This window comes from Dermacentor variabilis, chromosome 3 (assembly GCF_050947875.1).
Source record: "Dermacentor variabilis isolate Ectoservices chromosome 3, ASM5094787v1, whole genome shotgun sequence".
NCBI lineage: Eukaryota > Metazoa > Arthropoda > Arachnida > Ixodida > Ixodidae > Dermacentor > Dermacentor variabilis.
The window spans coordinates 223,655,201-223,681,098 of NC_134570.1; the positions used below are offsets into that span (position 1 = coordinate 223,655,201).

Genomic DNA, 25,898 nt, shown 5'->3' on the forward strand with positions numbered 1-25,898 from the left:
AAGGGATGTCGGCGGTGTTTCTTGTCGGAATGGTAATAAACTGAGCCATTTGGCGCGTGGCTAAGACCAGTTTGCAACAGCTGAACTGCAACCCGAAACAAACGGCGATAGACAAGCGACGTTGTTATCTGTCTCGCTTTGTCCCGTGTTTCAGTTCAGCTTCTGATACTCGTCTTGGTATTTCTTGTACTGTGCTTCTTGTGGTCTGCAGTTTTTGCAAACAACGGCACAATGGTTTCAGTGGTCACATGTTGTCAGTAGTCGTGTTCGATGTTGCGAGGTAGTCACCGTAACATGCATTGGTTTTATTATGTCTGCTGGTGAGGGTTTTTTGTAATAAATGCTGTCTGTAGAGCTAAGTGATCTTTTGCATGTCTGTTGCACCTCTGTACGTTTACATAGTTCCTGTATCTAGCGTGCAGTATTACGTGCTTTTATCATTTATAGGCACAAGTCATGAACTTTCACGTGTTCTTGAAGAGTCAGACTTTTTGCACATTATATAAAGCTTCACTGTGTCCTACTGCATGCAAGGACAAATTTCATTCAGTAGTACTATTTAACGAGATGCCTCAGATCTGCTTCCATGATAAAGGAGATGCTATAGCTGTAGATTTTTACGCTGGGATTTTAACCTAATCACTAAATTTAGAGAAGCTGAAAACCGTTTACATTATGCGTTTTAAGCTACTTTGTATGTCTTGCCCCCCTCCCCCCAGTTAATGAATGCGCGATAACTGGAAGCCCATGCTTTATTTGGTCAAGATAAAGCCTGATCCAAACACGCCCAAGAAAAGGCAATGAGTGTCTTGGACACTTTCACTCATGTCGTTATAGTGACCAAGTCAAGCATGGGGGCTTCACGTAAGGGTGGATATCTGATCGCAGGGTAAGTAATAAGCGATGGGTTTGCTTAGTTGTAAGGATTCTGTCCTTTTTCATGTTTAGTATGCTCAAGCCAGCAAGAGAGTGGTCTTCCAAGTACGATCCGCCCTTCAGCCCCGCATAGCAGCGTACTGTGTGCCTTTAGGAGTGCTGACAAAGTTTCTTCCTCTTTTAAAACTGGCAGTGGTCTAACTTCTACTCACAGTAGTGTACTCACAGTAACTTCTACTCACATTTAAGTGGCAATCTTAATATGAGCACTCACTGCAACATGTATCCTTGGTAGTACTGCTGCGGGGGCCAATGCAATTAACCACTCTTGCTATGTTGAGGCCGGTGTATGAACACCAACCAGGTAACACTGCCACGGCCTCTCGATAAGAAAGCAAGGTGCGGCCAGCTACAACGCGCCGCGGACAATAGGCGGGCACGCCTCGGTCGAGTTTACACTTGCGACCTCTTTTCTTGCTGAGGGCACCTCTGCTCGGGGATACTTTCGCGACTTCGAGTCGGGGCTAAGCGGGCGTTGGTTCTCGCGTCAGAACGTGTTAGCCTCGTGCTCCATGCATTCATCTCGTGCTTTTTCGCGTGCGTGTGTGTGAGCAAGTTTGCCTGTGCTTGCTGTGCTTTGTTAAGGCTCTTCGGTATGCATATGTGTCCCGTAACCAGCCTCGTTCATGTGGCGCGATGCCGCGCAACTGTTGTGCGCCACTCTGCAACACAAATACCAAAAAGGACCCGACTGGGAAATATCACGCGTTCCCCAGTCACTTGGAGCGTCAAGAAGCGTGGCTGAAAAATATCTCTAGCGAAGGAGTGTCGGGAAAAGCAAGTAAGTAGGAACTGAGCAACAAGTCTCCGGTATGTTCCCTGCGCTTTACAGGAAATGACTATAAAAAGAACACGAATCTTAGGCCCCTGCTTCCGACTGCAGTACCGACCGTGTTTTGCAAGTATCCACCGTAACATTCCACAAAAATCCACACATATCCGCAGTACCACAGAACTTCTAACGCTATGGTCTGATGTAGAAGCAGATCTTCAACTAGCACCAATAGTTTTTCTGGCTGGGTACATTGTACGAGCTTGTGAAGAAAAGGTATGACCAGTGTTTATTTTCGTAGTGGACACAAATCTTGTTTTAAATTGAGCTTAATATTTCTGACCTTAATGTTATGACCTTTTAATTGACCCTAATGTGAGTGCTTTTGGAAGTTCCGAAGTATGTGCATAACTTTGCGCTGCATAACTTTATTTATACTTTTACGACTCTTTGAGCAGAACCCTTCCTTACCGCAATCAAGTTGTTGCTTTATGAAACATTAGACACTGGTTTTCAGGTGTCATGCGAATTGCGGAAGACATTACTGGAAGCACCAGAACCAACCGGGCCACTGTACGGGCTGATATAAGATATGTACAGTGGAGGCTTGACATTTTGACCCTAAAATAGAAGGGCTTGACCCTAAAATAGTAGTTAAACTTTGCCAGCTGACTTGCGTCTTTATTGAGCTGGTCATGAAGGCAGATTCGAAAAGCAGCAATCTGTGCCACCTGTTGATGTCAGCCTTACTTCCACATTTCACACAGTGTCAGCAGTTAATGCATGGGAAAAAGGACCATGTTCACACTGAGGAGCTTTGCAAAACTCTTGACGAAGTTGCTGCGGCCCTTCTTATCCAACTGGGCTGGCAGCGTTAATTCAACAGTTCATCGACTTTTAGGTTGTCGCCTGAACCTCTCTCAAGGAAGGTTCTCCATTAGTGAATACCAGTGAATATATTCTTCCTTGCTTATGACAATGCAATAAAAGTATCAAGCTGCTGGCTCAAGCATTTTTCGCACTGTTCTTGGCTACAGCTGCACTTGTAAACTTTCGACAACTTCACCTGTATTTAATTGCTTGTTTCAATTAATCACTTAAATGTGGGCATCCAGGCGTGTAGCCAGAATTCCCTTTTCTTTCTTTAGTGGACAGAGCCTGAGGGGATTTTGAAGCCAAGCAGGAGGGGGAGGGGGCAGGCGCTGTTGGGCGAGTCACGGCCGCTCGATGCAAAAGCACATTGCGTTTGCATCGAGTGGCCGTGGGCGAGTCATAATTGTCAGGAGCACTGGCAAGAGAGAGGAAATATTAAACTTCGTTAAAAAGGACGCACTCCTTAGATAAGCTCCAGCATCACTCAGTGTGCTTCATCTTGATGAGAAACAATTTAGTGACGATTATTTGCAATGATCAGCGTTTCTATTTCATCTATGTTAGTTTGCATTACTTGGGAAACTCGGTACAAGTTCTCCCTATGTAAAGTCTTTGCGTAATATAATGCGCATTATTTACGCCTTGATTCGAGTGGAGATCGCGCTTGCCGACGCAGCTGTGAAGGCCCTCTCTATCAGCAGCCGTCCCCGAGCGATGTCGCCGCAGCGGGTGCACGAAGAACTAGGCCTGAGACAGGCGCGACGCAGCGGGCCGCACCCTGTGCTTTTGCATCGAGCGGCCGTGACACTACGGAGATGAAGAGCTCATCTGCAGCATCGGCTGAATCAGTGCGTTGGCTTCTTGTGGCACCTCATTGCATTATAAGTAGTGCCACATATTTTCAAAAATGTGACCAATGTAGTATCCTGTTACTTGGTGTCAGGCTGAGTGTATGGAAAGCATTGAGACGGTTTAAAAGGAAAGGGCTGATTTGATACTGCTACAAGTGGCTCAGCACTCGCAGCAGCATGGTGTGGCCTGGTGCCACTGCACTTGGTTGACTAATGCATGCCAATAGTGCTGTGGTACCAGATAACAGCTAACTGCAATTACCTTGACATTCTGATGAAGAAATTGCGGTCACTGACCAAGTCAAGGTGAAAATAACAGAGAGAGGTTTCGGGACTTGTACGGTCTCCTCGATCCCACTAAAAGCGGGCAAGAACCGTAAGTCGTTTTTGACTGACTGACAACTACTGAAAACAATATTAACAGGACTGATGGAAATCTTCCTGCCAACTACACCCGTTCCCTACGTCACATTTTGGCATAAAAACGACTTGCGGCTCTTGCCCGCTTTTAGGGTGATCAAGGAACCCGTACGCGTCCCGAAACGTCTCTGTGTTATTTTCACCTTGACTTGGTCAGTGACCGCAATTTCCTTCATCATCATGTTACCTGACCAGACGAACTTTCGTCGAACTCTTGACTACATTGACATTCCTTATGATCCATGAATCTACACACGAATTGACTAGTCTCACTTGCATGGAAATATGATATAGTTATTCTTCTCGGATAACTTATAGAGCATACCATGGTTATACTTGGACCGCATGCTTACTTATTAGAGGAAAATGAGGTAAAAATTAAGATACTTCCTCGTTACACCAGCCTTCATTTCTAAGAGCTAACAGTATGGTAAAACATTTTTTTATGCAGCAGCTGTGTTCCAAACCTTTCTCCTTTATGGAGAAGCTAATTTGGCCCCCTTTTGATGCAGGGGGTGTTAGGGTTGGCGTCGGACACCACGGGCGACAGGTCGTTCCCCCTAGCTTCTACCAGGCCGGACACCACGGGCGACAGGTCGTTCACCCGACCTTCTCCCAGGATTCGTCGAAAAGAGGATTGACTTCTCCTGCGAGCGTCAACGTCAGTCAGCTTGCCCACAAAGGGCCTTCTCCCAGGATTCGTCGAGAAGAGGGCTGACTTCTCCTGCGAGGGCCAACGGCAGTCAGCTTGCGCACAAAGGGCCTTATACCAGGATTCGTCGAAATGAGGGTTGAATTCTCCCTCCCGTGCTCGGTAATGCAGGAGGAGGGGCCCTCTCTCTGTGCCTGTCACGTGACATCGACGGAAGCGAGATCCCACCCACACTTGTAGAGAGCCTATTTAAGGGGCTCCGAAATGTACTTTTGAGATACTTCATGCTTTTCTTATTTTCTTTCAACTACCTTTGAATAAACCGTGCAAGTTTCGCACTAGCAAATCGTCTCGCCCTTGCTCGGTCGCCATGGTCTACCGGAGGCCTGCAGCCCGCCGACAACGCCACGCTACCCAATAAGTAATGTCGGTCGAGCTTTGATAGGCAGGCGCCGCTACATCTCGGCAGCAGTACGGTACGCTACCCTGGAGTACGCAACAAACTGTCTGGCAGCGGTTGGGATACGGAATCCTGGAGACCCCAACTGCGACGACAACTACGAGATCGTAGCCTCTTCGTCCTGGCAACAACGTTCGTAAGGAATCATGACTGGATATGCATCATGACTGCATATGGTGAGTGCACGGCTTTTCTTCACTGAAATATCACGTGGCTTTTACGTATTTTTTGGAAAGTACATAGCAGTGATTTTTCTTTAAACCTTTGACGGAAGTTTGAGTACGTCAAGGTTGTATAGAGTGAAGGTTTAGCAGCACTACGGGCAGCCATGAACTTGAAGGCACTAAAGAAGCCGGAATTGTTGAGCTTGGCCAAAGAGTTGGGCCTCCGAATTGCCGAATCAAAGAGAAAGCCGGAGATCATTGAGGCGATCGAAACGACCGGGGCAGACGACGAGGAACTGACGGAATGCCTAGAGAGCATTAAAGAGAAAGAGGAAAAAGAAGAGCGTAAGCGCCTAGAGAAAGAGGAAAGAGAAGAACGTAAGCAAAAGCACGAGAAAGTGGTAGCGGCATTGAAAAAACAGATACAATATCTTCAGCAGTTAAAGGAACAAAGACAACGCCTGTCTGAAAATTCTGTAGGCAGTACAGAGCAAAAGAATGAGAATGTATCTAGCAGACTTTCGCCAAAAGCCGACGAGAAATGTATTGCCTGTGAGATTAGCGGCCCATTCATACGCGAACGGAAATGGCTAGCTGCTAACGATGCCTTAGTGACAACAGAGGCCTTTAAAGGCCAGAGTAAGAGCGACGAGGTGCTGTGCCAACAGAGGACTGTAGAGACAGCTAGGCCAGCTGCGAACAAATTGGCACAGTTACCGCGCGTGTGCGTCGCATCTCATGGTAGCGAGGTCGTTAGTGAGGTACAGACTAGTGCGGACTTGACAGACACGAGCACCCATGTCGAGTCAGATATGCGTGCCGAAGTGAGGTGCCAGCTGGACGATGCAGTTGAGAGTAGTTCTCGGGATGGCGAGCTCCATAGTTCACGAGAGGACAACTGCATTGTTCAGGGATCGGTGCGGCTCTCCGCCAGTCTAGGTAGCCTAGAGATGGATGATTTAATTAGTAATCATTCGGACTGTGCACGTAAGGCAGCGCTCGAGACCGACGGGCTGTGTGTCGATGCACAGCGTGAGCTGGGCAATGTAGTAGAGGACAGTTTGCAAGAGTGCGAGTTGCATAACTCGAGTAAAGCCTGCTGCATTGTGCCAGAGTCGGGTGAGCTGTCCGCCAGTCGAGGCAAAGATAGAGTCGATTTAAATGATAATCACTCAGACTGTGCGGGCAAGAGACCGATCCGGGCCGATGAGATGTGTAACGGCCAGCACGAGGCGCCAGAAGGCGACATGAAGGAGAATTCAAAGAGAAAGCGCCGCAGAAAGAAGCTACGTAAGGATCGGAATGCGGTGGCTAAAGTAGCGAAGCCAAAGACGGCGACAGGCGCGAAAAGGCAGGGCGCGGCGAAAAGAAAGGTGCGGTGGTCACGGACGATGTTGACGCATCAAACACGTTCGAGCCACCGGTCAAAAGGGGACCGAGAAGCATGTTCTGCCCGGACGCGGACAAAGGGCACGGGGCAGTTAAATTCCTCGTCGTTCCGTCGTTCTTTTCGAAGCTCACCGTGCAGTACGAAGAAGCGCAAGGTGGCATGACGAGATCAGGTGGGGAGTAGCGACGTGGTCAATCGAGGTCATGATGAAAGCGGGGCGCCAGGACGCAAATTGGCAGGGGACTCTAACGTCTTGGGGGAGCTGATAGTGAGTCAGCCCTTTTGTTGTTCCTCCGTAGCCAGAGTAGCTTTCGGACCGCGACCCCCTCGAGTACGGCTCAAAGTATGAGTCAGTCAAAAACGTTTGAAACGGGAGACCAAGGGAGCTTCCGTAGAAATGAAGTGTTTTGTTTTATTTCTTGAGCATCGGATAATTTTCGCGATTTGAAACTAAGAATTTCCTTCAATATGTAAGGTATGAGCTTTGTTTGTGTTTTCGTTTAAAGAGCTCCGAGATTGGAAAGATGCCTTTTAGGTAAAAGTTTAGTCTCGCGAGGTGTTCATTAATGAGTATATAGGCTTTCTTTTTTTGTGTGTGTGAGTAACCAGAGTGTCAAGGTTATCGATGAGAGGCCTATGGTAACGCGTGTGTGTTTTAGTTAACCTTCTTCTTCTTATGCGTTTTTTATTTTCTAAGGTTAAACGCGTAGGTTTTCAGTGAGTGCATGATTTAAGCTGAGAAGCGTCCTTAGTTCCTTTAGCATCTGTCCTGTGTGGACGGAAGGAAGCAGAATTATGACTCGGTTGCTCGTGTGTGTTGAAGGCAGCCGTATTCTGACTTCTTTAGTGAGCGTGCGTAAACGAGTTATTAGCAGACGCAATTTTTTTAAGGGTTCTGCGGAGTGCGTAAGTTACGCAAGTTTAGTTGCTCGTTTAAACTACGTGTCCTGTAGGGACTAAAGGAAGAAACGTGAGTAGGCGTAATGAAAGATTTGCCTACGACTCAAGTACGCGTTCTGAATAGTGACCACAAGGCTAGCGCGCTTGTGATTACGTACTTGTGAAGGTGGCCAGACTGTTCAGTGGCACCAATACGTGCGATAAGTACGCCACCGCGATAGGTTGGAAACATGCGGTTCGTGTAGTTTGGGCGGTGCAGAAGCTAGCTTGCTATATCGCTGGTTCAAGAAGAGTAAGCTTAACGGCAATGCCGACGGTTTAAGTTGTTGCCCCTAGAGTATCGAAAGCCTCATACTCATCCGGGTTTCCGTGGCATTCTTTTTCGTTCATTCATATGTTTTTCCGAAGTGAAGCCAATTGTTAGCTGATTTTAATAACCACGTCTTAACGTTTCTAGAAATGGCTGTTTTTAGTGTTGAGGGGGGGAGGACGCGCGTAGGGAATGGAAAAGGTGTAGCGGGTTTTCTTTTTTTTTTTTTAAAGCCGGGTGTGTCTCGGGGGATGGTGGCCTTGTGCTCGCTGCTTTGTGGTTGTGGGTCCGGCGCTGTTCTGGGGTGATTGCTTGCCCACGCAGGAGACGAAAAGTGGCGAGACCTGCTTGCAAGACCAATTTCACCGGACCGGACCAGAAAGAAAAGTCACAAGAGCGCCACGAGGACGGATGACCACTCCCAGGAATCTACCTGCTACGAACTAAGGGTTCGTGACCTCTACGGGGAATTCTGATACCGAAACGCCGATCCCTCGTACAGCGGCTGCTGGCCCCTACACGTCGGGATCTTGCTCCACCGCCGGAGATGCTGTTAAGGTTGGCGTCGGACACCACGGTAGGGGGTCGTTCCCCCTACCTTCTACCAGGCCGGACACCACGGGCGACAGGTAGTTCCCCCTACCTTCTGCCAGGCCGCACACCACGGGCGACAGGTCGTTCCCCCTACCTTCTACCAGGCCGGACACCACGGGCGACAGGTCGTTCACTCGACCTTCTCCCAGGATTCGTCGAAAAGAGGATTGACTTCTCCTGCGAGCGTCAACGTCAGTCAGCTTGCGCACAAAGGGCATTCTCCCAGGATTCGGCGAGAAGAGGGCTGACTTCACCTGCGAGGGCTGACGTCAGTCAGCTTGCGCACAAAGGGCCTTCTCCCAGGATTTGTCGAAAAGAGGGCTGACTTCTCCTGCGAGAGCCAACGTCAGTCAGCTTGCGCACAAAGGGCCTTCTACCAGGATTCGTCGAAATGAGGGTTGACTTCTCCTCCCGTGCTCGGTAATGCAGAAGGAGGGGCCCTCTCTCTGTGCCTGTCACGTGACATCGACGGAAGCGAGATCCGACCCACACTTGTAGAGAGCCTATTTAGGGGCTCCGAAATGTACTTTGAGACACTTCATGCTTTTCTTATTTTCTTTCAACTACCTTTGAATAAACCGTGCAAGTTTCGCACTAGCAAATCGTCTCGCCCTTGCTCGGTCGCCATGGTCTACCGGAGGCCTGCAGCCCACCGACAACGCCACGCTACCCAATAAGTAATGTCGGTCGAGCTTCGATAGGTAGGCACCGCTACTTCTCGGCAGCAGTACGGTACGCTACCCTGGAGTACGCAACAGGGGTTGCCTACTTCTTGTGCATAATTTATCATTGTGCTAACATACTGATGGTTTTCAGATTGCTTTTCCTATAGGACGTATTGCTGTTTTGGGCCTTCAGCGGTTGCAGTCCTCTATGTTTCACTACGTTGTTTCTATTTCTTTCTTCTTTTACTGAATAAAAGGCTAGTGAAATAGTGATTTGATGTTTCCACATGTGAATTCTGATTTTGTTTTTGTTCATGAGAATTAAGTCTCATACGTGCCCTCTGCGTTTTATTTTACTGGAGAGAATGCAGCTAACAGCTAAAAGTAACACTGCGCTGTTGCTCACCTTAGAAAGATATTTTTTTTATGGGAGGAGTGTTCCTTTTCAAGCATTGCTTTTACTGTTTTCTTTTATTTATCCTTTAGTATGTTTATGCTTAGCTGTTACGCAGAAGTGATATTTTTGTATTGGTTCGTGTGTTAAGTGCTCATTGTGCCTTTCAGAAACCAAGAGATGGCATTATGCTGTATTTTTATTGTTCACTTTATTTTCATGAGACAGCTGCAGTCTGCCGTTGTATTTCACTGCAATACTGTGTACATCATTTCGTACTTCTCAAACCGTTGGTACCAATAAAAGGCTGTGATGACAACTGAGTTTCTCTTCGCTTAGTAATAGGGGCACTTTGATTTGTTTTCCCAAACAGTCCAGGACTGTCCGAGAATCTGCGTCGGCCATTCCTGACTGGCCGTAAGAGTGACTCAAGCAGTCTGGAACAGTCTGGGACAACCAATTGAAGAGGCCCAGCGCATGCATGCATGACGAATAAAAGGAACAGCCAAAAATAGTACAATGGATGTCCTATGGACGCAAGTGTGGTTAATATGAATATCCATTAGAAGTACTAAATATCTGTCGGATGCTGTGGATATCAATTAGACGTAATAAATGCATCTACAGGATGTTGTAGACGTCTATTAGATGTTAAAGATATATCCAGCGCTGACATCCCGACAACGTATTACTTACACGTTCCGGAGGCAATTGCGATGATCTATAGTACATCCATGTAACGTTCTCTGGATAAATCTGGATATCTAGTGGACGTACTGAATTTCCAACGCGTAGCGTATTATGCCCATCTAATGGATGTATCTGGCTATCTGGGTGCTCGAACTCTGCGCACATCAGAAGGAGTATTATCGAGAGTAAGTCGTAATTTCTAGTTCGCGTTGCGTGGGAATCGGTGCATAAATTTTGTTCTTTATTTTGCTGCTGTTTAGTTCCCTGCGAATGCTACCGCGTACATTGGACACGTTGTTGGAACTACTGCGCCCCAGCATCACGATGCAAGACACCACTTACATTGTTGTAGTATGCCACGATGGCGTGGACTTTCTATTTGGTCCGACACAGCAGGACTCTGGACGAAAACACATGCTAGCATAACTTTCGGCGCACCGCTGATTGGTGTGGCAATTTTGTGACCACGGTCGCGCAACGGAAAAATCCAGCAGCGAGCGACTGGCCCAGAATCGTCGCTTTCCGAGAAAAGCGACCATATGCGACCAACTTGGTCGCGCGACCGCTGTCAGTCGCCGACGCGAATGAGCCTTAAATGATTCTTTTGTTGTGAGAGCAATTATGTGGACACTGCAGACGCACTTTTGCAGTCGCATTGTGCTCCGTGTAAAGTCCAAGGGTGACAGCACCATAGCCGCGTGTCGCATGCTATATGTGCGGATGAAAGCACGCGAATTTGGCGCGCGGGAAAAGTAAAGCATAAACGCGCCGTCTTCTGTCGCCCGAGAGGCCGTGGGGTGTGGGATCGAAGGGGGCGGCGTTGTGCTCCGGCAGCATGTGCGTATTTCGCGGCAGGCCCCAAGGAGAGCTGACGGCGGCGGCTAAATTTCGCGCGCGATAAGGAGGAAAGCGGGCAGGCAGCGCGAGAGAGATGGGGGACGGCTTCGACTCCGCCCAGTGCGTACTTTGCAGCGTCGCGCCGTATCTCGAAAGGTATCTGGAGACGGCTGATACCTTTGTGTGCTATGCGTTCTCGCTTGCTCTTTTCTTGCGCCAAAGTGACAGCACTTCGCTCGCTGCTGCTGCCGTATTTACAACAGCAATTTGACAGCTGTGTCCAGGCTAATCGAGTTGTGATGTGTTCATGTTTGCTTGTGCGCGGTGACACCATGCTTGTTAATTCGATAAGTAAGCGAATATTTCCAAATTTACATGGCCGATAAAAATATTATCCTTAGTTCGTAAAGCTGTCTACTAATTTGCTATCGCAATCGATACTTCGCCTTTCGCTCAAATCATCACCTTTCTGTCTCAATTAGCGACCTCACCCTCTTATATCGCGATTTCTGGCTGCAACCGAGCGCGCCAATATTCGACATGCGCCTACGATCTCGACAGTGAATTGCGAGCAGAGCTCTGCCGTCGCTTACCTTCTTTTCGTGCTGCCGCTGCCCAGCGGCCTATCACACAAACAATGCTCTATTTGACGTACGTGTTTCCTTCGGCACAACAAGGTTATTTCAACACCACAACCACTTGAAGGCAAATGTACTTGGTCGCGAGTTTTAGGACCTAGACTGACGGTTTGCGAAGACAAGGGCTGGTAATCCTGCAAAACCTGAAAGATCACCTTTACATCTGCTCGGCGTACGATCTTTCTTTTTTCGAACTGTGCAAACACGGTGTAGATAGGGAATTACGCTGAAGTTTTCTTTTTCTCGAAACTGTTCTACCTTCGGTTGGCGAGTTCGTAATTTCCGCAGCTTCTATTCTGCTACAAGAACACGAACAAGTTATGGGCATCCTGCGGCCTTTAAACACTCAGATCTCCTGTGCTCGGTGAAGACGCGACTTCTTAGAAACATTCACCAGGTCGATAATGCAACCTTGCTGGTGAAGCAGCGCACTGAGACGGACACAGGGAGGACACACAAGAAAAGACGACACTCGCTGGACTCGAGATAGTTGCGAGTGCAGCTGGTGTCGTCTTTTCTTGTGTGTCCTTACTGTGTCCGTGTCAGTGCGCTGGTTCACCAGCAAGATATGATTACTCACCAACTAGCCCAACTTTCCACATTACCGATAATGCTACGTTTGACGAGCTTTGGATGAAACGAACTCAGTGGAGAGCAGCGGTTTGTTACATTTATACCCGCAACAGGTATAGCCAGCAGTTAAAAAAAAACGATCTTGCACTCATGAATGGGTTGACCAAAATGTGGTGCATCACTTTTAAACGAGTTAAAAAACAGCTAAAAAGCTGTCAAGGTTATACTAACGACCAGCTATGCGTCAGTATACTTCCTTTCGTAATGTAATAAAAATTCATCGACAAACCTAAAATTTTTATTACACCGTTACCCTCGAGAAGGCTAAAAGAGGCTTTGTTTGCACGAGCTAAAATAAAAGCGTTTCAACTTGAGGCTATGCAAGAAACTACGCGCACGACACCGCTCTCCAGGCAATGACTACTGCCCATTGAACGTATTATAAACATTAGAAGTTCCCGTTAGGATGCGTCAAACATGAGCAGCTAAATGCATGTTTCCATCGCGCCAGCGCTTATTCTCCGTTTGTCGTAATGCAGCGTGCCTCTTTCGGCGTGCTCATCACTGCTGTAACAACTGCCGCATCTGCCTACACAGAGTTGATGCGCCTTTAACACCGTGCAAAACGCATAATATTCGGGGCCACTCGATGCGTTACTATGACAACGTGTGCTTATCGCAAAGAAAGCAATGCTGCAATTACACTTCGTTACCTGTCCGCTAAGTGATTGGTGGATATCCGTTCGTGTGGCAGCATTCCACAATTGCAAATATGACTAACAAGAAAATCTACAAAATAATCGAATCGTTAAGTAACGAAAGCGAAGAAGAGCAGCGTTTTTCGTACAGTTAGCTCCGCTGATCACTCTTCAAGTAGCCCTCACTTTTCGTTGGCGATCAAGCGCGAGTTACCCTCGTCGTACCGTTTGCTTGTCGCTCAAAGCAGTTCTTTCTTGACGCTTCTTCGGGAGGCTCCTTTAGCCATACCGCCAGGCAGACCACTAAAAAAAGCGCGAGTTACGCTGCGGGATAAGACGCCGTAATTCAGTGCACGTTTAAGAGCGTCTCGGCTGTGTCAGTAGAAGATACACACCCCTATTTTGATGTTGATTCGTCTAGTTAAAGTAGTGAATGCTGTATAGATGAGCTTCTGCGCAAACGGGATTGAGAATACACGTACTGCGGCTGACTTCGATCGTAATCACTGCCATGCGCATCGAAGGGCTCACTTTTATACCGTAAAATGCACTGAGTGTTTGCGTTCAATACGTTAGAAATTAAACGTTAGAGCACAATGTACGTAAAACCCACAAGAATTCTTTTTTTAAAGTAACCAAAATCGATGAAAATCCCGCGGCGGAAAGCTGAATAGTTTGCAGTGGTTAATATTAATAGTACAAGAATTATCGCCCGTATAGGTCTGTATTAGCGTTGTGGTAAAATCTCAGGTTGCTACTCTGGGCACGTCGGTTGGTTTGCAGTCGTCAAAAGATGTTCTTTTCTGTTTGTCAGTGCTAGCTTGCTAACGTGGCGAAAGCTTTTTCCGCCTCTTTGATCCGACAGGGGAAGACGACTCGAAGTAATAGCGACAGTACTGCTTCAGGCCTGCCACACGCATTAAACATCAATCTTTCGTGCGCTACATGTAAAAACAGTACAATAAACGGTATTGTAGAAACAATGCAATAGAACTTTAGAAGAATGAATACAATAAAAGCAATTATATAACGTGTGACCAGATGGTGCGTTTCCGACGCGGTTAAAATTATTTCGCCTCGTCAGACACACTGCGTAATGAAGGAAAAAGAGTAAAAAATACCTTCGACCGGGAATCGAACCGTAGGTCGCAGCGTGCCACGCAGAGGCAACGCCACTGGTGAAGTGTGACAATTAGATGTATCAGTTGTGGTAATAACTACTGCCTGAAAACTGTTAAAAGTGTTGCCGCATTATTCTTGCTGATTTCGACATTTCGAAGGCCGACTCTCGTGAGATTTACCTACATTCTGCTATAGTATCTTGTCATATAAAGCATTCAATGCCTAGAGCCGCTTCTCAATGCCTCTTTCGTTCAAACAGCGAGGCCTCCGCAACGCTTGAGTCGTCCATTGATTGCGTAGAAGTGCATTACATCACGTCCTCCTCCTCTCGATTGTGGAGGTTCTTAGCTCCTAAATGTGACGACGGGAAAGTATGCTTGTATTATAAGCAGCTCTGGAGGTGTTTTTTAACAACTGCACTCTGAAGAAAGTGCGACGCTTCGCGCAAGGCGGTAGCGGAAGAGCGTTCGCCCGACAGATCCGCCGAAGGCGACAAATCGGATTGGTTGCGCGTACGTTGGACGTCACTGTGGGGCAACCCTAGGCGAACCAGGGCGCGTTACTCGGGCACGTCGCCCGGCATAGACTTCGGATCCCTAAACTGGTTACGCGCGGAAAAATGCCACGGAGGGAGCTTTGTTCCTCGATCGGGCTTCATGACTGCGCCGAGCGACGTGCGCCGCCACCTGCTCCAGCTGCGGTGCCCGGCCACGCGGCACAGCGTGCGGGGCGCGCGCCGAGCTTCGTCGCGTTTCGTCGCGACCGCGGTCTGTTACAAGCGGAGGCCTCAGCAGACGCCCCTGAAATTATATTTAAAAAAAACGAGTAGTGAAAGATGTCCAGGTGGCCCAAAGGGAATGGGGGGGATTCGGGCCTACTATGTTCAAAAGAAAGGCCCGCAGCCACCACGCTCGGGATAGGCCAAAGGAATTTCGCAGAACGACAATGCGGGTTTGTTGGCAGTGACATTGGGACGCCTACTGATGGCGCAACGGACGCGCACAGTTTGGCCTGTTAAGAAGTTTACCGATACGCTATTGTGGTGCTGACCCATTCTAGAACTGCGCTCGTTGAATGCAACTGTGACCACAGCTACTAATGTGGCCAGGTCGTTATGTCTTGCCCGCCACCGTAGTGAAAGTGTAAAAAAAAAAAAAAAAATCTGCGAGAGATATTTAGGCGCACGTGCAAGAAAATAAAAGGGAACACCACGTATTCTGACTGCATTTTCTGCAACAGAGTACCACCAAAATGGAACCTATGCAGTGTTCTTGAAGGGCGATAACATGTATAGGAACAGTATGACTGCACATCTGCAGTTACGCACGATCTAAATAAAAGGACTTGAACCGAACTCTCATTACAGTACCCGTGTTTCAATAGGAGTCCTAGCCTCCCTACCAGGTGCGTAGGTGTAAACACCTTTAATCAGCCTGTGCAACTCGCTGGAGGCTAGCAAGAATTTTTTGCAGTGACTGTGTTAGCAGCAATAAATAGTTGGATATTTTCTTTTAGCAGTGCTGTGAAAAATGTTGTTTGTTTACGCTCCTATTAAATGAAAAAGAAAGAAATAGTGTTAACTGATAAACATAAACAAACTGTATTATGCGGCAGCCAATCTCCTCCGATAGAGGTTTAGATCCTGGCCACGTTGACCGCGTTCTGATGGTGGCGTAATACAAAAAACGCTCACGTGCAGCGCATCGGGCGCGCGATATAAACGACGCCAGGTGGCGAAACCCCCCCGTTGTCTCTCCACTACGGCGTGCCTCAGATCGTGGCTTCGGAACATGATGCCCCAGAAATAACTGATACGTATTTGACATTTATATAATGTAGCTGCATTTCCCTTTCGTGCTTTTCATTCGCAGCCCGTCGCGGCACCTCGCGTGCCTCGCACTCCAGCACGCGCTGCCGTCACCGACACCTGCTGCTTCGCTGCGTTTATCGATCTCGGATCACGCTCAAATGACGCCGCCGAAAGTTCGTGTCACGTAAAAAGCTTCAAATATTCATCGAAAAGAAAATTTCCGAAATTCAATATAAACCTCTGTAACCGAGCAGTGGAACGCACGCCTTTTTGATACAGAGTTTAAGCTGTTTAAGCGGCTAAGCGTCTAACGTTTAAGCGTCTAAGTTTCAGCGTCTAAGCTGCTTGACAACAAAAGACCAAGTGTGATAAATTTTCATGGCCAGAATACCTCTGTAGCTAGCAGAGCGCTGCGCGCTTTGTCTGAAACAGAGTGTAATTTCTGATCGACACAGCTCAGGTGCAGCCTCGATTACGAAAAATTCGCAACTGGCTACAAAGCTGGCTGAACAACTATAGTATAGCGAAGCTGAAGTTGACGTTTCGCACAAAAACGTTCGTGTGGGCGCTTGTCTGTCGCTGGTCATTTTTCGGAGTCGGGCAAGGGTCAAGCTGTGACACATTCACTGGCCATGCTTCTCATGGCGATTAGAAAATTTGCCTTTGCAAAGCGCACCGCGTCCGCGCTGCAGTTAGAGAATGGCCAGAGCAGGGCCCGTCTGCTTTTCTTAGCATCGGCGAAGGACGACAACCTGCACAAAGACGCACCCGTAGTCGTTGCCTTTGAGCGCAGCGTCCCACAGCGAGCGACTGACGTGTGAGCGGGCCACGTAGTAGCCCTCCAGGGCGTTGCCGCCCTCGACCAAGGGAACCTGCGTGTGTGTTCAAGCACAAAGGTGTCATGCTTTCCTGGGAGAAACCAATAACTTGCCCAATTTATATTCACAGAAAACTGAGGGCATCTTAGCAGTGATGGGCCAAGTTTGAAGTCTGTCACTTAATCACGGTCTAAATCAATATTATTAAAAGTACCTTGAAAGGCGCTATATGAAACGCCTACGAAGTGTCCACGCTGTCCTTGCAGAACAAGCAAATGTACGTGGCCGCCATTAACATTTATTGCGAGAGAGCAGCTTCAGCATTATGTCGCGCCTTTTTGAGGTCCCGGATGCATGATTTGAACCGCGTTCACCCCGTGTTGCAAAGTCCTGCTCACGCGTGTATGTGGCACACGTTTCGCCTCGGAGTGTGCAACTGATAGTCATCCGGAGCTGACAAATATATATATATATATATATACATGCCTCTACCACGTGACCGGCTCCCCAGACTTCAAACACGCGCACTTTTGTTGGCACTCCCAATGCTAACCACTTAAAAATAGCGCCACGGTATAAAACCTAATAAAGTATATGGCAAGACTGGAGAGGGTGGTAGATGAACTACGAGTGTCGTAAATAAATACTAACTTGGTTTGGTTTTAAGAATAAAACACGGCCGCCGCTACTACGCTGATGACGATGATGAGTTATGGGCACAGTCACCTAGCATGCTTAATTTAATCAGATATACTCTACATGTTTTTAAAGCGGAGCTTCCTTTGCCTTTTCTAGATTTGCACTGCTGCTGTGTTCTTGCACGCCACGCTGGGGGGGGGGGGGGGGGGGTTCAGAGCGTGCACTGTAAAACTTTTTGCACCCTTAGGTGTAAACATTTTACACCTTGCCCCCTGTGTGGCGGATATGCGGACTTGGAGCGTGTCCTGTAGGGCTGCGCCTCTGCCGGCCCCCCTTTCATTCACGAGGAAATGATGAAGCTCGTCGGGGCCCAGGACCAGACCTCTCAAATTCTGGCAGTCCAGAGGGCTCGCTATAGAGGGCTGCCAGGTTTGACATGATGGTCCCCGAGTGGGCCTGGCCAGGTGACGTTGAGTTTGCTCGCGCCTATTGTGGACCAAATAAAGTTGTCTTACTCACTCACTCACACCTTTAGGAGTGTTTGCTTGTCACACGGGTAACACCCCTACCATTAGGGCCTTACAAAAATTTATAGAATAATTAAGGGAAATTGAGACATCTACCCAATCGTAGCAATTTTTCTTCAACTGCGAGGCTTTTCTTTCGAGGAACCCGTGTTGCTTTCCTTTATAGCAATTGCTGCGATTTGGTGGATGTCTTATTTTGCCTTGATTACCTCGCTCCGCCTTGCAGTTTTCCGCAGAACTATTACGTCGAAAATTTATAGAGGACGACAACGGAGCTCTAACTAAACGAGCGATGATAAAAGTCGTAGTTGAAAAGTAGGTAATTATTCTGACAACTTTGGTCGCACGGAAATATCCGACAGAATTTCACAGGGATAGATATGAAACTTTATTTCATGCACTTTTTATGTCGCCTGTCACAGCTGTCATCCTTCCTACTTGCAAGAAAAAGTCGGCAAACAAGATACCATCATCGGGTCCCACCAACAATTTGGTTTTTGCCCTTAAACGTGAGGGCGTTAGACATGTGACAACCGAACGTCCTTTGCACAATTAAAAAGGCGTAGAAATGTTTAGAGTGCATATACATGGCTGGAGCGTGGCTGAGAGGAAATGAGATGCGAGAAACTCGTTCAGATCTTCCATCGCGTGACATGTACAGAATGCACTGTGGCAGTGCCTGGGTGTCGTCACATTATCCAGGACCCCCTTAAAAGCAATGCAGCGCTTTCTACTAACCTTTCTACTAACCTGTAAGTCCAGAGGGAACGTAGACAGAACAGTATATAGGGAGGAGTGGACACAGGAGGCAGAGAAAGGGTACAACCGCGAAACGAGTGAATAACAGCTTTGCCACTGGCAGTTCCCATACAGGGGGTGGGAGAGGGAAAAGATGACGGGAGGAGACATGGAAAACAGCGGTTGCAAGGTACGGTGCGGTGCTTCTGGTATTTCGGAAAAATAAAGACCTCGCTAATTTGCAAGCGGACAACTGATGCCGGGCGGGCAAGCGCAAAGCCACATAAAAACACCGCAGCGTTTAGGCGGCGGAAGTGGCAGCATGTAAAATCAACACTTCTGTGCCCGCTGCGGTAGCTTGAGGGTTATGGCATTATTTTAGGTCGCAGGTTCAATCCCGACCGTGGCAGCCGCATTTTGATGGTAGCGAAATACAAAAACCGGGCGCATGCAGCTTGCCCTAGTGGTTCAAGGCTGGAGTCAAGAGCGGAGCTTGTGATCACATAGCTTTTATGTGGCTTGCCTAGTTGTTGGCAGGTTTTGCGAGATCACGCTAGGTCTTGCTAAGTCGTTGTCTCGGCGGACTTGACGCTGGAAGTTTTCGAGCACTCGCAGGCCGGGATCGGTTTCTCGGCGACGTCGAGCGTTCAAGCGCCAACTCTCGCGTTCCCTGAACGGAAACTCGGGATCCTCGAATCGCCGTCGCTTCTTCTCTGCCGCAGCTTCGGCGTGGTGTTCCGGATAAGCTCGGTGGCAACGCATCGCTTCTCGCTTGGCAGTACGGCGCTCTTCCTGGTAAGCCGCTTCTTCTTCGGGCGTCCGGACTTTCTTCGGTGTTCTTATGGCAGCAGCACGTACGCACGGAGTAGAGGAGGCGAGAGGTGTGTCGCCGCGCCAGCTTTTCCGAGCTTTTGAAAGAGAGATTATTAGTGAGGGATATTATTATTATTATTATTATTATTATTATTATTATTTTACTCGCCTTTGACTTCATGACTCCACCAAGCGCACTGTTTATATTTGGTGGAACAAGGAGGCGTATTCTGCATAGTCTAAGTTTAAACTGAGGGGAAGAAATTGGGTCCATGTCATGAGGCATACGTCGGTAACGCTTTGAAGTCTGCGGTTTAATTGCAGGAAGTTGAGATTTCTCATGCAACTGCTCCAAGGAAACAGTTTCACCGGGAATCGGCCTGTGATTTTCAAGGTTGTACAAATCAGAGTAGTATGGCATTGAAACTGTTAATGGCGGCTACAAGAGCTCCAAAACGTTATATACGGATTTTGATTTACCGCAAATACTTGATAACTCAAGAAGGTTATATTTTGAGGAACTATTAGCAGCATTAGCAGGTACATTTTTAAGTGTTTCTCATGTTCAAGGGGAATGCGGAGAAATAAGAACGACGACGACGAAGAGCGCGGAGCGTTCGAAACGGCACGATCGCTCGAAGCGCGCGGCCCGAGCCGTGGTTGGGAGGAGCAGCAATACTGCGTTGGCATTGCCTGCGTGGCTCTGGTCGAAGAAGGTTGTCTCGCCAGCACCGTGCTGGTGGCTGGAGCAGAGGCTGAGTGGTTCCGGAGGCTATGGCGCTGGCATTTCGAGGCGTGGCTGTCAACGTCGGTGAAGTTCGAGCGAGGCCCACTGCAGCCGCCCACGGTAGTTGCGAGCACCCCAACAGCAATCCCCCTTCGAAGGCAGACCAGCAACGGGACGCTAGACATTCCCCGGGGCGCCACATAGGCTTTCAGCCCCGGGTAGCACCTGCCGTCGCTAAGCCTAACCCTGCAGGCCACGTCAGCGGTGACACCGGGACACAAAGGTACTCCACTGGCTGTCACAAGGACGACGTCGTCAGGATCGCCGCGAGCACCGGCCGGGGACGAAACGGGGCCGGTATAGGAATTTACCGAGGTCACAGTCGACGCCAGAAAGCAAGCGGGTTCGATCCTGTGTGCAACTGTGAGGCAGACGTGGACGTTGCAAGACTCTGGCGAAACTAAGGAGTTATAGCACTGATTGTTAGCATTGTATTTGTTAGTTTGCGGCAATTTCCGTTTCTCATGTTTATTTATATTCAGGGTGCTGTGTGAGTTCCTTTGTATTTTCGATGTGATAAAATCACGTGTGCTGTGCCCCTGTGCCTCTCTCGATCCCTCTCGTAAACATAAGCACCCCCCGAGATCTGTGACAGTGTTTCTGTCAGTTAGGGGCAATGGAATGTTCCGACACCTTTGTTATTTCTTATAATGGTTATGTGAAACGCGTTCAAAGCTTCGCCCCTTATCTGGGAGGACCTGGACGGCAGATATTTCTTATTTAGAGTACAAGGGGGCCAGTTTACGGTTGATGTGTACTAAAGCTTTGAATTCTGTAGGCTGATTTGGCGCTTTGAGTGTAATTGCTGAACACCCTCCTATTTTTATCCTTTGTGCGAGGCATGTAGTGTATTTTTCGCGCTCTTTTCGGTGTACTATAGGAGGAACATTAGTTACATTTCGATCAAGTAGAAAGCATATTGTCAGGGAAGAAAAAGTAATTACAGCCGTTGTAAAACAAGTAACTATGCCAACCTTCCAGAGAGTCATTATTCTGGTATACAGTTTGTTTCCCGGAGTCCTAACAGAAATTCACAAATAAGCACCTTACAGTTCAGAGAAAACAAGGAAATAGTAAGCGTATTGTGTGGCGAAGCTATCATATTTCTGGCTTAACTAGAACCGTTGTAAACTGTTGAGGAACGCTCGTCTCTCCCTTACATTCAAGCAAATCTAAAATAAAGAAAGACCGATGGTGAAGCACACTGTAGCGCAAAAGTTATAAACTGGAATAAGGTGCCTCACAAAGGCTGGCCAATGCTTGTCGACAGGAGGACCTATCTCTGTCAAAACGCTTTCGCCATTTATACCCTGCACCTTCTGAGAATTATGGAGGATGTTAATGGTAAAGTCGCAAAATAGAATTTTCATTGCACTTTACGTCACAGCCCTATACGCCAACATTCCAATCCCTGATGGTTCGTCTTCGATAAAAGAAAACCTGTCGAGACGCAATGCACAACACTCTATTAAAGTCTGCTCGTTTCTTCAGTCCTAACATATCGTCAGGTTCTTGTGACGGTGAAGAACACACTATAGAAAAACTTAATCACGAAACTTGCCTGTCGCACGAACCTATGACCAAAAAAAGCAAGGGACACTTGAAGCCCTACGATAGCGGCGAGCTGAGTCGCCAATCGTCAAAACCTGGTCTGCGGATCAAGCGTGTCGGCTCCTATATATGACTCATCGAAAGTTCCATCGTAGTCGCTGCTGCCCGCATGCCTTCCAGAAACTGCTACACGATTCGTGCCGCACATACCATCTGACTATAAGAGGTTCGGCAAGAACATAAGCAGGAAGAATCGAAATAAGCGATAACATTCGAGTAAGTTGGAAATCACGTAGGCACAACTTGCGCTGGGCGATAACATTAGGTTGCTAGCGGGTGAAATGCCGTCCCCGAGGAAAGGAGTAATATGTAAGCGTGTCAATGCCGCCCTCTTAAAAAGCATCATCCCGATGCTACAAACACGAGAGCAAGGAAGTGAAGCAGATGTAGTAAAGAAAAATAACAAACACACAAAGAAAATGTCCCAGAGTTCGTTAACACTCGCAAAAGGCGCTAAGGCGCACAACATGGACTACTTGAGGCCGCAAGCGGCACCGCTGTGATTACGAAATGCCGTCTGGCACGACTGCATAGTGCAGTGCGCGAATACGTCGGATGATCTTGTAAGGTCCGACATAGCGTCTCAACAGTTTCTCGCTAAGTCCTCGTCGACGTATTGGTGTCAAAACACAAACACAGTCACCGGGCTGCTACTCGACGCAGCGTAGTCGAGATTCTGTTTGTCGGTGACGTGCGGCAGCATGGCGTCGAGAGTCGTCGTCGGGTTCGTTCCGTAAACCAGCTGGAACGGCGTGACCCGCGTTGCTTCTTGCATCGCCATGTTGTAAGTGAAGATTACATACGCCAGAACAGCATCCCACGTCTTGTGTTCGGCATCGACGTACAGTGCCAGCATGTCGGCGAAAGTCTTTTTCTGCGTCTCCGTAAAACCATTCATCTGCGGGTGGTATAGACAGTAGTCCTCCTGTGGCTTGTTCGGCTGTGTTGCAAATTTGCTTAGGTAAGCTATGCTGTAAAAGCCGTTCCTCAGTCGGTGATGAGCACCTCCAGGACACCCTGTCGTAGCAGGATATTCTCGGCGAAGATTTTAGCCACTTCGGCCGCGCTACCTTTAGCCAGGGATATCGTTTCGGTGTAGCGGGCAAGTTAGTCGGAAGTCACGATGATCCACTTATTCGCGGATGTTGACGTCGGACATGGCCCAAAGGAGCCCATTGCGATATGCTGGAATGGTCGTCAAGCTGGCTTGATTAGCTGCAGCAACCACGCTGATCTCTTTTGTGGTGTCTTGCGTCGCTGGCAGCCTCACCATTTCCTGACGTAGTTGGCAACGTCGCGAGTGAGGCGCGGTCAGTCAAACTTCTATCCTCGATAGCGCACGGGAGGATCTGAGATGCCCAGTGGTAGGATTGTCAGATAGGGCGTGCAGAACCTCTGGACGCAATGCTGATGGCAAAAGAAGGTAGCTGACACGTACTGGAAGTACTTGTCAGTTAGGAGGACGTCGTTTCGCTTAGAAAACAAAAACAATCCTCGCCTACATGCGCTAGGTGCATCATCAGTGTTGCCTTCCAAGTACTTCATGAGGATTTTGGCTCTGGGTTTGCTTGCCGCTGTTCAGCTAATTCTCCTGCGTGTTTTGTTCACAGGAAGGCATCACCATCCTCGTCGTCTTGCGGCGGCGGGTCAATAGGCAGTCAGCATCAGAGTGTTTCCATCTGGACTTACACACTATGGTGATGTGAAATTCTTTAAACCAGCGACTAAATAGTGCGAGGCACCCTGAAGAGTCTTCTAAATTTGCGAGCCAACACAAGGCATGGTGGTCGCTTTCGACTTTGAGCAGTCTGCCTTATATTTAAGCGTGCAATCTTGTGGTGATGCAAATGATGGCAAGGCATCCCTTTTCCGTCGTCACATAATTGGCTTTTGCTTTCGACAGCGATCGGCTAGCGCAAGCAATGAACACTATGTAGGACGCCGCCGAGCTTTAGGCTACTTGCGTCGACGTAGATTTCGGTGTCGGCGCCTTCATCGAAGTGGACGAGTACTGGGGGTGACTGCTGGCGCCATTGAAGCTCTTCGAATGCTTCGATTTGCGGCCTTTCCCACTTGAACACGACGTTGAATTTTCTTAATATGTCAATGGCTCAGCGATGCGTGAAAGGTCTGACGAAGTGCCTGTGATAAGCACATAGGCCGAGGAGTCTGCGCACTGCCTCCTTGTCGGTGGGCTGTGGAAAGCCACCGATAACAGATGTCTTCTGTGGATCATGCTGGACTCCAGAATGGCTAATGACGTGGACCAGGAACAGAAGATCATCGCATGCGAGGCGACTCTTCAGAGTGAGTCCTGATGACTCAATGGTCTCCAGTACAGTCCCGAGCCGCCTAAGGTGGTCGTCAAAATTTCCGGCGAAGATGACGACGTCAACTAAGTAGACGAGACAGTTCTTCCACTTCAACCCTCCTAATACCATGTCTATCAGGCGCTGGAACGTTCCAAGTGCCGAATACAGTGCGAATTGCATCACGGTGAACCCGTAGATCCCGCCGGCGTCATGAAGGTGGTCTTCCCGCGATCCCTCTCGTCGACATCTATTTGCGAGTGGCCAGTTTTGGGATCGTCCTTCTTCGTGAGGTATACGTCCTTCTTCGTGATCTTGTACAGCCGACGATAATCCACACCTAAACGCAGGGTGCCGTCCTCTTTCTTCACCGAGACCACCGGCGAGGCCTACTGGCTCTTCGTAGGCTGGATTTCGTCGCCTGGCATTTCGTGGAATTGTCGCTTTATTGATTTTCATTTCCAGCGTCGAAACTCGGCCCGGGCTCTGACGGAGCGGCCGTGCGCATTCTTCAGTTATTATGCAATGCTTAGGAACTGGTGCTTGTCGAAGCCTCGACGAATCAAAAATCAGCCTTTGTATCGTCGGAAAAGGCTTTCGAGCTGTACCTGCTTACTGATGCGGAGACTCGGATTGATGTCGAAGGCTGGTTCAACTATGGTGGTCGAGGTAGGTGCGGTAGAATATGAGAGGACAAATGTATTGGTGGTTTCCTTAATTTTCTCGTTGTATGCTATCGTCATGCCCATGCTGAGGTGTTTGTACTCTTTGCTGGAGTTTGTCAGCATTACTATCGCTTTTTCTTCAAGCAGTCGAGCAGTTCCTCTTTCGATGCAAGTTTCGTGGTCTAGCAGTAGATGTTCGCCCTCGACGACTCTATCTACATCGACAGGTGTTTTGGTGCAGACGGAGATGACGATACTGGAGAGAGGTGGGATGCTGACTTGAGCTTCGAGCACATTCACGGCATGGTAACTCAGAGAACTCGCCGGCGATATCACATGGTCTTCGGTTAGCGTGATCAACTCGGACTTCAGGCCGATGATTGCGTCGTGTTGGCTCAGGAAGTCCATGCCGGGACTTACGTATCGTGAGCACTGTTACACAACGAAGGTAGCAGGTTTGGTCCTGTCATGGACGGTAATTGTTGCCGTGCACAGTCCTGTCGGCATTATCAGTTGTACTCCAGTTGTCCGGCTTTGAAGGCCCTCCCATGCAATCTTGACTTTCTTAAACTTGGTGGCGAAAGATAGACTCATGACGAAACAGTGGGCTCGTGTATGCACGAAAGTGGTGGCTACGTGGCCGAAAGTGGTGGCTGGTGGCACGTCAAGATCGGTGGGCTTTTGTCTTGCGTTACAGTTAGGCCGCTGCGTCGCATCACGGCTGTGTCGCGTTATGCCGTAGTTACGTATCGTCCTCAGGTTTTCTGTAGGCGGCGTAGTCTTCGCTTCGAGGCTTCATCTTGATAGCCGCGTGTCGCTGCAGCATCGAGTAGGATGTTGAAGAGGCGGCGGCTGCGGAAGATCTTCGACATTTCGACGAACAGCAGCCGCACCCCTTCATCGGTTGCTGGGTACGTGTGAAGCCTGCGGCCCCTGATTGGACCAGTGTGTAGTCGGCGCTTCGGCGATCGGCTAAAGGCAGTGGCCTCGTAAGGGCGAACGGGATGGTTGAGGGCTCCACTGAGTGGCGGCAATGTAATCGGCGAAATCACGACGCCGCGCACCTTGGCGTGGGCGTGGCGCGTTCAAAGCGAACCCTCGTAGCCTCATTTGGCGACATGGGCTCGGGCGGTTTACGCGGCCCACTTCTCCGCAGTGGTAGCAGAGCGGGCGGTGGTCGGGAGCACACCAAGCGTGAGTACTCGTTGGAATTTTGCGCGGCGCGACAGGCGGGCATGCTGG

General features: G+C 48.7%; 1 protein-coding gene across 1 annotated transcript in view; it reads right to left on the reverse strand.

Moving 5' to 3' along the window:
* Positions 1 to 25,898, reverse strand: part of LOC142575034 (neprilysin-1-like) — a 622,756-nt gene that overhangs the window by 203,964 nt on the left and 392,894 nt on the right. Inside the window, exon 13 of the mRNA XM_075684001.1 lies at positions 16,518 to 16,621. Within this exon, the coding sequence (XP_075540116.1) occupies positions 16,518 to 16,621 (104 nt within the window). The remainder of the gene's footprint in view (positions 1 to 16,517; positions 16,622 to 25,898) is intronic.